Source organism: Helianthus annuus, chromosome 16 (assembly GCF_002127325.2).
Source record: "Helianthus annuus cultivar XRQ/B chromosome 16, HanXRQr2.0-SUNRISE, whole genome shotgun sequence".
Classification (NCBI taxonomy): domain Eukaryota; kingdom Viridiplantae; phylum Streptophyta; class Magnoliopsida; order Asterales; family Asteraceae; genus Helianthus; species Helianthus annuus.
The window spans coordinates 131,412,739-131,424,975 of NC_035448.2; the positions used below are offsets into that span (position 1 = coordinate 131,412,739).

The 12,237-nt window shown below is 38.8% G+C and overlaps 1 protein-coding gene across 1 annotated transcript; it reads right to left on the reverse strand.

Annotated features, from left to right (window-relative positions):
- Positions 1-10,308: 10,308 nt before the first annotated feature.
- On the reverse strand, positions 10,309-11,767 carry LOC110919617. The gene is made up of 3 exons (XM_022163887.1): positions 11,152-11,767; positions 10,405-10,492; positions 10,309-10,336 (listed from the first exon to the last, which is right to left on the reverse strand). Exons 1-3 carry the CDS (start codon positions 11,765-11,767, stop codon positions 10,309-10,311), a joined length of 732 nt encoding a protein of 243 aa, XP_022019579.1.
- Positions 11,768-12,237: the final 470 nt, after the last annotated feature.

The window sequence follows — 12,237 nt, forward strand, 5'->3', positions numbered from 1 at the left end:
CTATAGCGAACCACTGCTACACTAAATACTGTTACATAAGAAACACTGATACATAAATACTAAAGTTGAATCCGCTGTAGATGCTGAACCACTGCTGCTTCTGAGGAGTGGTTTTCCTTTCGTTGATCAGACTTTAGGTACATAAGTGTTTGTCTTTAACAGGGCTTTGTCTTCAACAGTGAATAGGACTCATCAGTCTTTAAGTCAATCAGTCTTTATAAGGAGCAGTGGTTAATTATAACAGTTGTCACAACCCCCGATCCCTCTTTCCCGGGAACGGGCGGCCGTGAGCCAGTTGCGGTGGTATCACGTTATTAATTTATTTGGCAGCGGAAATTTCATCAGGACCGTAGTTAGGAAATGTTTAAATCAGAGTAAACCACCTTATTTTATAATATCAAACACATGGGTGAAACCCAAGTTTTTATTACACACTGAATTACAGGGATAAATCCCACTTTATTGAAATAAACGCTTTCTTTTATTTAGGTAACTTTTATAGCCACTTTTCCAAGCCTTCAGTGCTGTCCAGCTGGCTTCTAGTTTGGCTTTCACATTTTGTTACCTGAAACGCATTTTAAAAAGGTTTTGTCAGTGGAAAATACTGGTGAATGAATCTCAGTTTAATCAAGAATTATTAATTTAACTCAAACAGTATTGAGGGCGATTACAATGTTTCCATCTACCCAATTACTCATTCAGTAGTGTCACATCTGACTGAGGGTCATATTACCCATTGGCTAACTCTTCGTCCAATGGTAACGTTACTCACATTTTGTATACAAAACCCCAACATACCGGCAGTAATTGTAGAATTACAAAGACTCAATCACTACTAAATTGCATTATAAAAAGGTTAAGGTTTTGTAAAACTGTTAACAAAAAGGAGATTACTCACATTGCTATTTTAGGGTTTTCCTTTATGATTTCCTGGTGATATCTATAATTTACACAAATGCACGTGTGTTAGTATAATAACCCATTTTAACATTAGTAATACCCTCCCCGAGACGGCATTCCAACGACTACGTCGGGCAGAACCACGACAGCCGTTACGGAACCCTAGATCAATCGGGCAGCATATCTAATACGTCTCCAGGGGTTATAATACTTACATCGTAGCAGAACCTCGCTAATTTAGGGGGTATAATACCCGGCTATAATAAATCCCTACAGAAAGTGTGATTTGAGAATCGAAAATTGAACGAGCAGACTGAACTCCCGTTGCCTCCTATTTATAGTTGTGAAATCGGACATCCTCGCGGCCCGCGTGAAGTAAGGCTAGGCCTTACGCGGCCCGCGTCAACAGGCGGTCAAAGCGTAGCTTGTCCGGATCACCTACTAGCTTCGATACGATGATGACACGTGTCGGCTCCGGGTCATGCCACAATTCAGGAGGCTCGCGGCCCGCATGGACTTAACCAAACTTGTACGCGGCCCGCCTAAACTTATGGTTTTGGCGAAGTCTGGTTTCACATTCACGCGGCCCGCATGAGCTTGAGGTGAGGCCCTACGCCGCCCGCCTCAGCTTAACAAATTTTTGTTTTTATTTATTTTATATAGTATAATCTATATAATCTATTTTCGGGCTCGGTTTTCACATACGGGGTGCATATAAAGACAAGTTGATATATTTAAAGATATATTAGGGTGTCGGAATTATTATGAGAATGTCGGTTTTACCGAGGGTTGTTATATCCTCCCCACCTTGTTTTAGAGCTCGTCATCGAGATCTACTGGAATAAGTGTGGATATTTCTTTTTCATTTCCGATTCAAGTTCCCATGTGTACTCGGGTCCTCTTTTGGAATTCCATTTCACTTTGACCAGAACTAGTCTTTTATGTTTGAGATTTTTAATTTTCCTATCTTCAATTTGTAGAGGCTTCTCCACAAACTTGAGTTGCTCATTTATCTCTATATCTTTGAGAGGTACTACGAGCGATTCATCAGCTAAACATTTTTTAAGATTGGATACATGAAACACATCATGTATTCCTGCCATTTCCTCTGGCAGTCGTAGCTGATAAGCTACAGGTCCTATTCTTCGGATAATTTCAAAAGGTCCAATATACCTGGGACTTAGCTTTCCTCTTTTGATGAATCTTACCACTCCTTTCCAGGGTGAAACTTTCAATAATACTTTATCTCCTTCTTGAAATTCTAAGGGTTTACGTCTGTTATCGGCATAACTCTTTTGTCGATCACGTGCTGCTTTCAGTCGTTCCTTGACTTGAATAATTTTATTGGTTGTTTCTTGTACTATCTCGGGTCCAGATAGTTGCTTTTCTCCAATTTCTGCCCAACAGACTGGGGTTCTGCACTTTCGTCCATAAAGTGCTTCGAATGGTGCAGCATTGATACTTGTGTGATAACTGTTATTATAAGAAAATTCTATCAAAGGTAAGTGTTCGTCCCAATTACCTCCGAAATCAATTACACAAGCTCTAAGCATGTCCTCCATCGTCTGAATTGTTCTTTCGCTTTGTCCGTCCGTTTGAGGATGATAAGCGGTGCTTAGGTTTAGCTTGGTTCCCATTGCTCTTTGAAAACTTGACCAAAAATGAGAAGTAAAACGGCTATCTCTATCAGAAACAATTGATAAAGGAATGCCATGTAAAGAAATGATTTCGTTTACATACAATTTGGCTAATTGTTCCATGCTAAAGGTTTCCTTCATTGGTAAGAAATGAACTGATTTGGTTAGCCTATCTACAATCACCCAGATTGTATCATTACCTTTTCTTGTTTTAGGCAATTTGGTAACAAAATCCATTGTTATCAATTCCCATTTCCAAACTGGTATTTCTAATTGTTGTAATAAACCTGAGGGTTTCTGGTGTTCAGCTTTAACTTGTGAGCAAGTTAAACATTTAGAAACATAAGCTGCTATATCCTTTTTCATTCCTATCCACCAGAAATTTTTCCTTAAATCCTGGTACATTTTATCACTTCCTGGATGCATCGTATATTTAGATTTATGAGCTTCTTCTAATATACGGTAACATAAATTTCCTAATTTAGGTATCCACATTCTCTTTTTATGGAACCTCCAAATTCCATCCGTTCCTTGTTCTAATTCCTTAATCATTCCCTTTAATTTTTCAGTATCTTCCTTGATTACTGATTCTTGTGCTTTTCTAATCTGTTCGTTTAAATCTACTTGCAGATTTAATTTAAGAGAACGTATTCTTTTTGGCTTTTCATAATATTTTCGACTTAAAGCGTCAGCCACCACATTGGCTTTTCCTGCATGATACTGAATATCGCAGTCATAATCACTAAGCAATTCCATCCAACGTCTTTGTCTCATATTCAGCTCTTTTTGCCCGAAAACATATCTTAAACTTTTATGATCAGTGAATATGGTAAACTTACTACCATAAAGATAATGTCTCCAAATCTTAAGGGCAAAAATTATGGCTCCTAATTCCAAATCATGGGTCGAATAATTTCCTTCATTACTCTTAAGTTGTCTAGATGCATAAGCTATAACCTTTTGACGTTGCATCAATACGCATCCATAACCTAACATAGAAGCGTCACAAAAGATTACAAAGTCTTCAGTTCCTTCTGGTAATGCTAGTATGGGTGTATGGGTTAATCTTTGCTTAAGGATTCTAAAGGCTTCTTCTTGTTTTGGTCCCCATTCAAACTTAACAGATTTACAGGTTAACTTAGTTAAAGGAATGGCTATTCTAGAAAAATCTCGAATAAATTTTCTATAATAACCGGCCAATCCTAAGAAACTTCTAACCTCAGTTGGTGACTCAGGGGTTTTCCATTTAGTAATTGCTTCGATCTTTATTGGATCTACATGAATTCCTTCATGATTCACCAAATGTCCGAGAAATTGCACTTGTTCTAACCAAAACTCGCATTTTGAAAACTTAGCATAAAGCTTTTCTTTTCTTAATAAACTTAAAAGTAAGTGCAAGTGCTTTGCATGCTCTTCTTTGCTTTTAGAGTAAATGAGAATATCATCTATGAAGACAATTATGAATTTATCCAAATATGGCTTACATATTCGGTTCATCATGTCCATAAATGCGGCTGGGGCATTGGTTAAACCAAATGGCATGACAGTAAATTCATAATGACCATACCTCGTTCTGAATGCGGTTTTAGGAATATCTTCTTCCTGTACCTTTAATTGATGATATCCTGATCTTAAATCGATTTTAGAGAAAAATCGAGCTCCTTGAAGTTGATCAAACAAATCATCGATCCTCGGTAATGGGTACCGATTCTTAATCGTGACTTTGTTCAATTCCCGGTAGTCAATGCACATACGCATCGATCCGTCCTTCTTTTTGACAAATAATATTGGTGCTCCCCATGGCGATGAACTTGGTTGTATAAATCCTTTTTCCAATAATTCGTCTAATTGTTTCTTCAGTTCTTGCATTTCAGCGGGTGCTAAACGGTAAGGTGCTTTAGCAATTGGTGCTGTTCCTGGTAATAGGTGAATTATGAATTCGACTTCCCTGTTTGGCGGTAGTCCTGGCAATTCTTCTGGAAAGACATCTGAAAATTGGGATACTACTGGGATATCTTTTAATTCTTTTCCTTTAGTGTTAGTGATTATTGAAATCAAATACACTATAGATCCTTTTCTTATACAACTTGCAGTTTTCATCACAGAGATGAATTTAGTGGATCTAAAAGGTTTATCTCCTTTAATTGAGATCTTTTCACCTCTTGGTGATTTTAATTGAATTGTCTTTTGATCACATAAAATACTGGCTTTATTGGCTATTAACCAATCCATTCCTAATACAACATCAAATCCAGCCAGATTCATTGGGTAAAGGTTTGCAATAAATTTTTGATTAAAAATTTCTATTCTTGCTCCCTGCAAGATTTCAGAAATCCTAACAGTTTCTCCATTTGCGGTTTCCACTAGACATTCTTGTGGTAGTTTAGTTAATGATTGATTTAGGAGTTTGCAAAACGAAGTATTAATAAAACTTTGGTTTGCACCAGAGTCAAATAATACTTTAGCAAAAATATCATTAACTAAAAACGTACCAGCAATGACGTCTGGGATCATCTTGGCTTCATCTGCAGTCAAAACAAATGCTCTAGCATTTCTAGTGTTCTGGTTGTTTGCAGCTGGGGTCAATTTTGGGCAGTTTGTCTTGATATGACCTGGTTCCCCACAGTTGAAGCATACCCTGCTATTGGCTTTCTTCCTGCAATCTTCTTCCTTGTGACCTGAGATTTTGCAGAAATTGCAGTATATGGAGCATTTTCCAGAATGCTTCCTTTTGCAATACTTGCAATAAGGTGCAGATGTAGAACCTACATTCCTACGGTTGAAATTCTTAGAACGGAGTTCTTGGGTAAGCCTTTGGGATAAGTTTTTCCTCTGATCTTCTTCCCTAGTACGGATTAACTCATCTGTCAAGGTATTGGCTAGTTCTACAGCTTCTTCTATGGTTTGAGGTCTAGCTGCCTTGACTACATGCCTAATCTCCCCAATTAATCCCCAGATATAACGGGAGATTAACACTGGTTCTGGTGATGCAAGGGTTGGTACCATCCTAGCATATTCAAAGAATGTGGTAATGTAACCTTTACTGTCTACCCCGGTCATTCTAAGATTTAGGAACTTATTTGCTATCTGTTCTTTTTCATTGGGAGGGCAGAATTTCCTTTCTACCATGTTCTTGAATTCTTCCCATTCCATATTATAAATCCTATCACTTCCTCTGGATTGGAGAATAGTGTTCCACCATTCTAAGGCTGCATTTTTAAACAGATTTGAAGCAAACATTATTTTATCTTCTTCAGCACACTTGCTTATTTTCAGAACTGCCTCAGTTTTCTCTATCCAGCGTAAAGCTGCAATGGGTCCTTCATTGCCCGAGAATTCTATTGGTTTGCAGGACCAGAATTCTTTGTAAGAACAACCATGTGGCATGGTTCTTCTTCTTTTGGGAACGGGCGCTTGAAGTATGGGTCCATTGTTCACGCTGTTTTCTGGTTCAGTTGGTCGCTTACTGCTATGCTTACTTTTATTATTCGCTTCCTGAACTGTTTGAATAATAAATGGCATCGCATCTATAATTCCCTGTGCCACAATATGCTGAACGGCACTATTATCCATTTGGTTTCCGTTGTTATTATTGTCCGAATTCTCATTAACCACGTTAATGTTACTCTGGTTATCGTTATTCAGATTTTCTTGATTTCCCGCGTCGGCCATCTGAATTTTAGACATTCACCAAATATTAATATCACAAATAATATTTATATATAGCCAATCACATGACACGCACTTTTTAACCAAAAGCGTCGAGCATTGCGACATTTACTCTATTTATATAGTATGCATTAATACACACCAGTACAGAAATTAAAATTACAGTACCGACTGAAATGTAAAGCTACAATACTAATAGTATGCATCCGTATTTTATTTTTTTACACATACACACATATATTATTATATTATTATTACTACTACCGTACTGTCATCACGTTCACTGATATGGATTCATCCAGAAATCCATATTGCGCTCGTCGTACTTCCAGACGAGACGTTCTCCCACCTGTCGCATTCGATCACTGCTTTCTAAGATTTCCTCCCCAAAAGTTCTAAGTTCCTGGACATTTTCTGCACTCATTGGGGGTGCAGGTTCTAAGACTGGGTTTGGAAACTGAGGTACGGGTTCCTGATACGGAGCCTGGTAAGGATATGGGTTCTCTAAAATTTCCCTAACGTATGCATCACTAATGTTGTAGGGATCTTGAGGATCTAACCCTGGATAAGCTCCTAAGTTAAGCATTGGCACATTTTCCTGTATTGGGTTTTGTTGCACGTAGTCCCTAACATCGTCCCACCAGGGGTCGTAATTGTTTGGGTCTAGAGGATCAGGTGCAGGTATCCTAGGTATCTCCTCCGGGTTGAAATCAGGCATTTCTATCTGGTCTTCTACTTCCATGGGTTGGTCAGGATTTTGTGGTTGTGGTGCTAGCATTTGTTCCAGGTTTGGGTCAGCAGCAGTGGTTGCTAAAATATGGATATTAGCGATACCCCTATTGAGCATATCCTGATTATAAGCATCAGTTTCTCTTTTTGCTGCGGCTAACACTCGCTGTTCCTGCAACTTTTTCATTCTTTTCCTACGCTCGTGCGCTCCCCTACTGAACCATCCCCTATTTTTCTGAGGAAATGGCTCTTCAGACTGAGCCTTAAACACAAAGATCCCTTCTTCTGTGTCAGCAGAATACCCTGAGAGGGCAGGCTGAGAAGAGGAGGTGCCTTCGCTCCTAGGCGAACCAGACAGTTGACGATAGGCGTCAGAAGGTCCTTGGTCACTCATACTGTAAACTAACAAATAGTCAGATAACACATAGCAAGGAATACAATTATACACGTATTTCCATAATTTATTTCCTAACACTTTGAATTTTGATGTCAGCAGAACACTTCTGTGGCTGAACCAGTGGCATAGCTCTGATACCACCTCCTGTCACAACCCCCGATCCCTCTTTCCCGGGAACGGGCGGCCGTGAGCCAGTTGCGGTGGTATCACGTTATTAATTTATTTGGCAGCGGAAATTTCATCAGGACCGTAGTTAGGAAATGTTTAAATCAGAGTAAACCACCTTATTTTATAATATCAAACACATGGGTGAAACCCAAGTTTTTATTACACACTGAATTACAGGGATAAATCCCACTTTATTGAAATAAACGCTTTCTTTTATTTAGGTAACTTTCATAGCCACTTTTCCAAGCCTTCAGTGCTGTCCAGCTGGCTTCTAGTTTGGCTTTCACATTTTGTTACCTGAAACGCGTTTTAAAAAGGTTTTGTCAGTGGAAAATACTGGTGAATGAATCTCAGTTTAATCAAGAATTATTAATTTAACTCAAACAGTATTGAGGGCGATTACAATGTTTCCATCTACCCAATTACTCATTCAGTAGTGTCACATCTGACTGAGGGTCATATTACCCATTGGCTAACTCTTCGTCCAATGGTAACGTTACTCACATTTTGTATACAAAACCCCAACATACCGGCAGTAATTGTAGAATTACAAAGACTCAATCACTGCTAAATTGCATTATAAAAAGGTTAAGGTTTTGTAAAACTGTTAACAAAAAGGAGATTACTCACATTGCTATTTTAGGGTTTTCCTTTGTGATTTCCTGGTGATATCTATAATTTACACAAATGCACGTGTGTTAGTATAATAACCCATTTTAACATTAGTAATACCCTCCCCGAGACGGCATTCCAACGACTACGTCGGGCAGAACCACGACAGCCGTTACGGAACCCTAGATCAATCGGGCAGCGTATCTAATACGTCTCCAGGGGTTATAATACTTACATCGTAGCAGAACCTCGCTAATTTAGGGGGTATAATACCCGGCTATAATAACTCCCTACAGAAAGTGTGATTTGAGAATCGAAAATTGAACGAGCAGACTGAACTCCCGTTGCCTCCTATTTATAGTTGTGAAATCGGACATCCTCGCGGCCCGCGTGAAGTAAGGCTAGGCCTTACGCGGCCCGCGTCAACAGGCGGTCAAAGCGTAGCTTGTCCGGATCACCTACTAGCTTCGACACGATGATGACACGTGTCGGCTCCGGGTCATGCCACAATTCAGGAGGCTCGCGGCCCGCATGGACTTAACCAAACTTGTACGCGGCCCGCCTAAACTTATGGTTTTGGCGAAGTCTGGTTTCACATTCGCGCGGCCCGCATGAGCTTGAGGTGAGGCCCTACGCGGCCCGCCTCAGCTTAACAAATTTTTGTTTTTATTTATTTTATATAGTATAATCTATTTTCGGGCTCGGTTTTCACATACGGGGTGCATATAAAGACAAGTTGATATATTTAAAGATATATTAGGGTGTCGGAATTATTATGAGAATGTCGGTTTTACCGAGGGTTGTTATAACAGTCCTTAGCATGATCAGCTGTTATAACCACTCCATAACCCTTTGAGAGGAAGCAAGTGTCCGTCTATTCAATTGAGAGGAGTCATTGCATTACATCCCTGTTGAAAAACAGAATCCATAAATTTAGGGATAATGGATTTGAAAGATGATAACACAATAGTGGAGGATCTCATTCTACAGCTCCGATAAATTTAGGGGTATTCTCAAATAATGTTCTTAGATGTTTGAAGAACGACAAAGACAGACAAATGTCCACAGTGTTGCTTCTTTGAACATTTGTCGGTCTTCAAACATCTAGGAAGCATTATTTGAAAATAACCCTGAATTTATCAAAGCTGTAGAATGAGATCTTCAAATATTGGGTTATCATCTTTCAACCCCATTTTCCCTAAATTTATCAATTCTGTTTTTCAGACCTCCCAAAGCCACCTAACAAGCTCCAAAGAGATCGAGACAGTTTGAAGCATAACCTGCACTTGCTATAACTGGTCACATTTATGTGCGGCTCTTAACTAAAATCTGTAAAATCTGTACATCTAACAAATAATCGAAGAACAAAGAAACAAATAACCAGAGATGAGATACATAAGTGCTTATCTCTAACAGGGATTTGTCTTCAACATTGGATAGGCCTCATCAGTCTTTAAGTCCACCAGTCTTTATAAGGAGCAGTGGTTAGATATAACAGTCCTTAGCAAGATCAGCTGTTATAACCACTCCATAACCCTTTGACAAAAAGCAAGGGTCGTTCTATTTAATTGAGAGGAATAATTGCATTACATCCCTGTTGAAAAATAGAATTGATAAATTTAGGGAAAATGAGGTTGAAAGATGATAACCCAACAGTGGAGGATCTCATTCATTGGAAGCATCTAGGAAGAATTATATGAGAATACCCTTAATTTATCGAAGCTGTAGAATGAGATCTCCACTATTGGGTTAACATCTTTCAACCTCACTTTCCCTAAATTTATCAATTCTATTTTTCAACAGGGATGTAATGCAATTATTACCTTATTTAAGATACCTTCAACTGCATCTTCTGATAAATCAACATTCATTTCACTCAAATGATAACTTCAACTGCATCTTCAATCATGAACTATCTAAAGAAATGGATGAAATCATCCAAAAATACCCAAAATAAAAGGTAATTAGAATGGCCATTTTTACCTTACTTGACAACAATAGCAAACAACATCAAACAATAATAGCAAACAACATCAAACAACAATAGCAAACAACATCAAACAATAATAGCAAACAACATCAAACAACAATAGCAAACAACATCAAACAACAATAGCAAACAACATCAAACAACAATAGCAAACAACATCAAACAACAATAACAAACAACATCAAACAATAATAGCAAGTCACCAATCAATCAACCTCAAAATCATATAGAAGCCTAAAAATAAAATGAAAATTAGATAAGTGAACATCAAAACTGAACAGGAAACCTGACCAAAAATTAACCAAACACCTGATGTTGAATCTACTGTAGATGTTGAATCCACTGTAGATGCTGAACCACTGCTGTTACAAACAGATAATACCTCGGGAACTGGAAATTTAAAAGGATCGGCTTCAAAGGCTTCAACAATCGGAAGATTCAATCTCAAGCAAATGAAACCCTAATTTCAAAAAGAATAATCGGTGAACATATTCACAGATCAATAATCAACAGATGTTGTACTGATATCATCATAGTTAAGAAAAAAACACTTAGTTTCTGAACATATTCAAACATACCAGTTCATGGCGGAAATCTAGCCGCAGGTAAGCGGATCTCAACTTTGATGACCATCGATGACAACAACCCTGGAACCATATGATAAGACTAGGAGTAGAAATTAGGGTTTAATTAGAAACTTTGTACTGAAATAAATGAAGATATAGGGCTTACCTGGTGACGCTTGGAATGATTCATGATGAGATGATTTGGTTTGATCTTTGATTCAGAAGGGAGAAGAGTATAGGAGAAGAAGAAGGAGAAGAAGATTCAGATCCAGGTTTTTGAAAAGGAAAAAAGAAGACGGAAGAAGTATAAAAGGGATGGAAGTGTGGTATTGTTGGGCGGGAAAAGAGAATTGAGGATGCCCTAATTAAGTGACACGTGGCCCAAATCACTTTCATTTATTATATATAATAGATTCATATTTTCAGGGTGTTACAAGTCCACCCCCCTTAAATGGGTTTCGTCCTCGAAATCAAAATACGTACCAAATAATGTTGGGTAGAGACGTTGCATCTCCTCTTCGGATTCCCACGTAGTATCCGAACCCTTTCTATGCTCCCACTTGATCTTTACTTGATCGATTCTCTTATTTCGGAAATCCTTAACCTTCTGATCCAAAATCTCAATTGGCTTTACCGCATAGTTAAGGCTATTGTCCACCTCGATATCATCGTAGTGGATATAAGCCATTTCTTCAGCTAAGCATTTTCGGAGTTGTGACACATGAAACGTCCCATGGATTCCACTCAATTCTTCCGGTAATTCAAGGCGATATGCCACATTGCCAACCCGTTCAATGATTTTAAATGGCCCGATAAACCTCGGGATTAGTTTCCCTCTTTTTCTGAATCGGATAATGCCCTTCCACGGGGATACTTTCAGCATAACCCTGTCGCCCACCTGAAATTCAATCGGTTTCCATCTTTTATTGGCATAAGACTTTTGTCTGTCTTGGTCCGCTTTCAAATGGGCTCGTACCGCATCAAATTTCTCGTTAGTTGCTTGAACTACGTCATTATGGGCCAGTTCATGTGGACCCACTTCACCCCAACACACCGGGGTTCTACATTTTCTAACATATAGCATCTCGTACGGGGCCATGCCGATACTGGCATGATAACTGTTGTTATATGAGAATTCTGCTAACGTTAAATACACGTCCCAACTGCCTCCGAAATCGATAATACACGCCCTCAGCATGTCTTCTAGTGTCTGTATTGTTCTTTCACTCTGCCCGTCCGTCTGAGGATGGTAAGCAGTGCTGATAAAAAGTTTCGTTCCCATCTGTTCTTGGAAATCTCGCCAGAAGTTTGAAGTAAACCGGGTATCCTGTCGGTCACGATGGATACCGGTACTCCGTGGCGTGCAACAATTTCATTGGTATATACGTCCGACATCTTTTCTGACGTATAAGTCACACGTATAGGAATAAAGTGAGCACTTTTCGTCAGTATATCAACAACCACCCATATGGCGTCAAATTCTCGGTTCGTCTTTGGTAGTTTGGTCAACAGGTCCATAGTGATATGTTCCCATTTCCAAACTGGAATATCCAATGGCTAAAGTTTACC

Excerpts from the sequence above, each read along its gene's own strand:
- LOC110919617 (XM_022163887.1), bottom strand. The coding sequence starts at position 11,767 with ATGGCCCCGTACGAGATGCTATATGTTAGAAAATGTAGAACCCCGGTG. Across the intron at positions 10,493-11,151 it reads TCTCTACCCAACATTATTTG|TTCCCGAGGTATTATCTGTT; the intron begins GTACGTATTTTG and ends TTAAATTTCCAG. Across the intron at positions 10,337-10,404 it reads GATTCAACATCAGGTGTTTG|GCTTCTATATGATTTTGAGG; the intron begins GTTAATTTTTGG and ends TTTTATTTTTAG.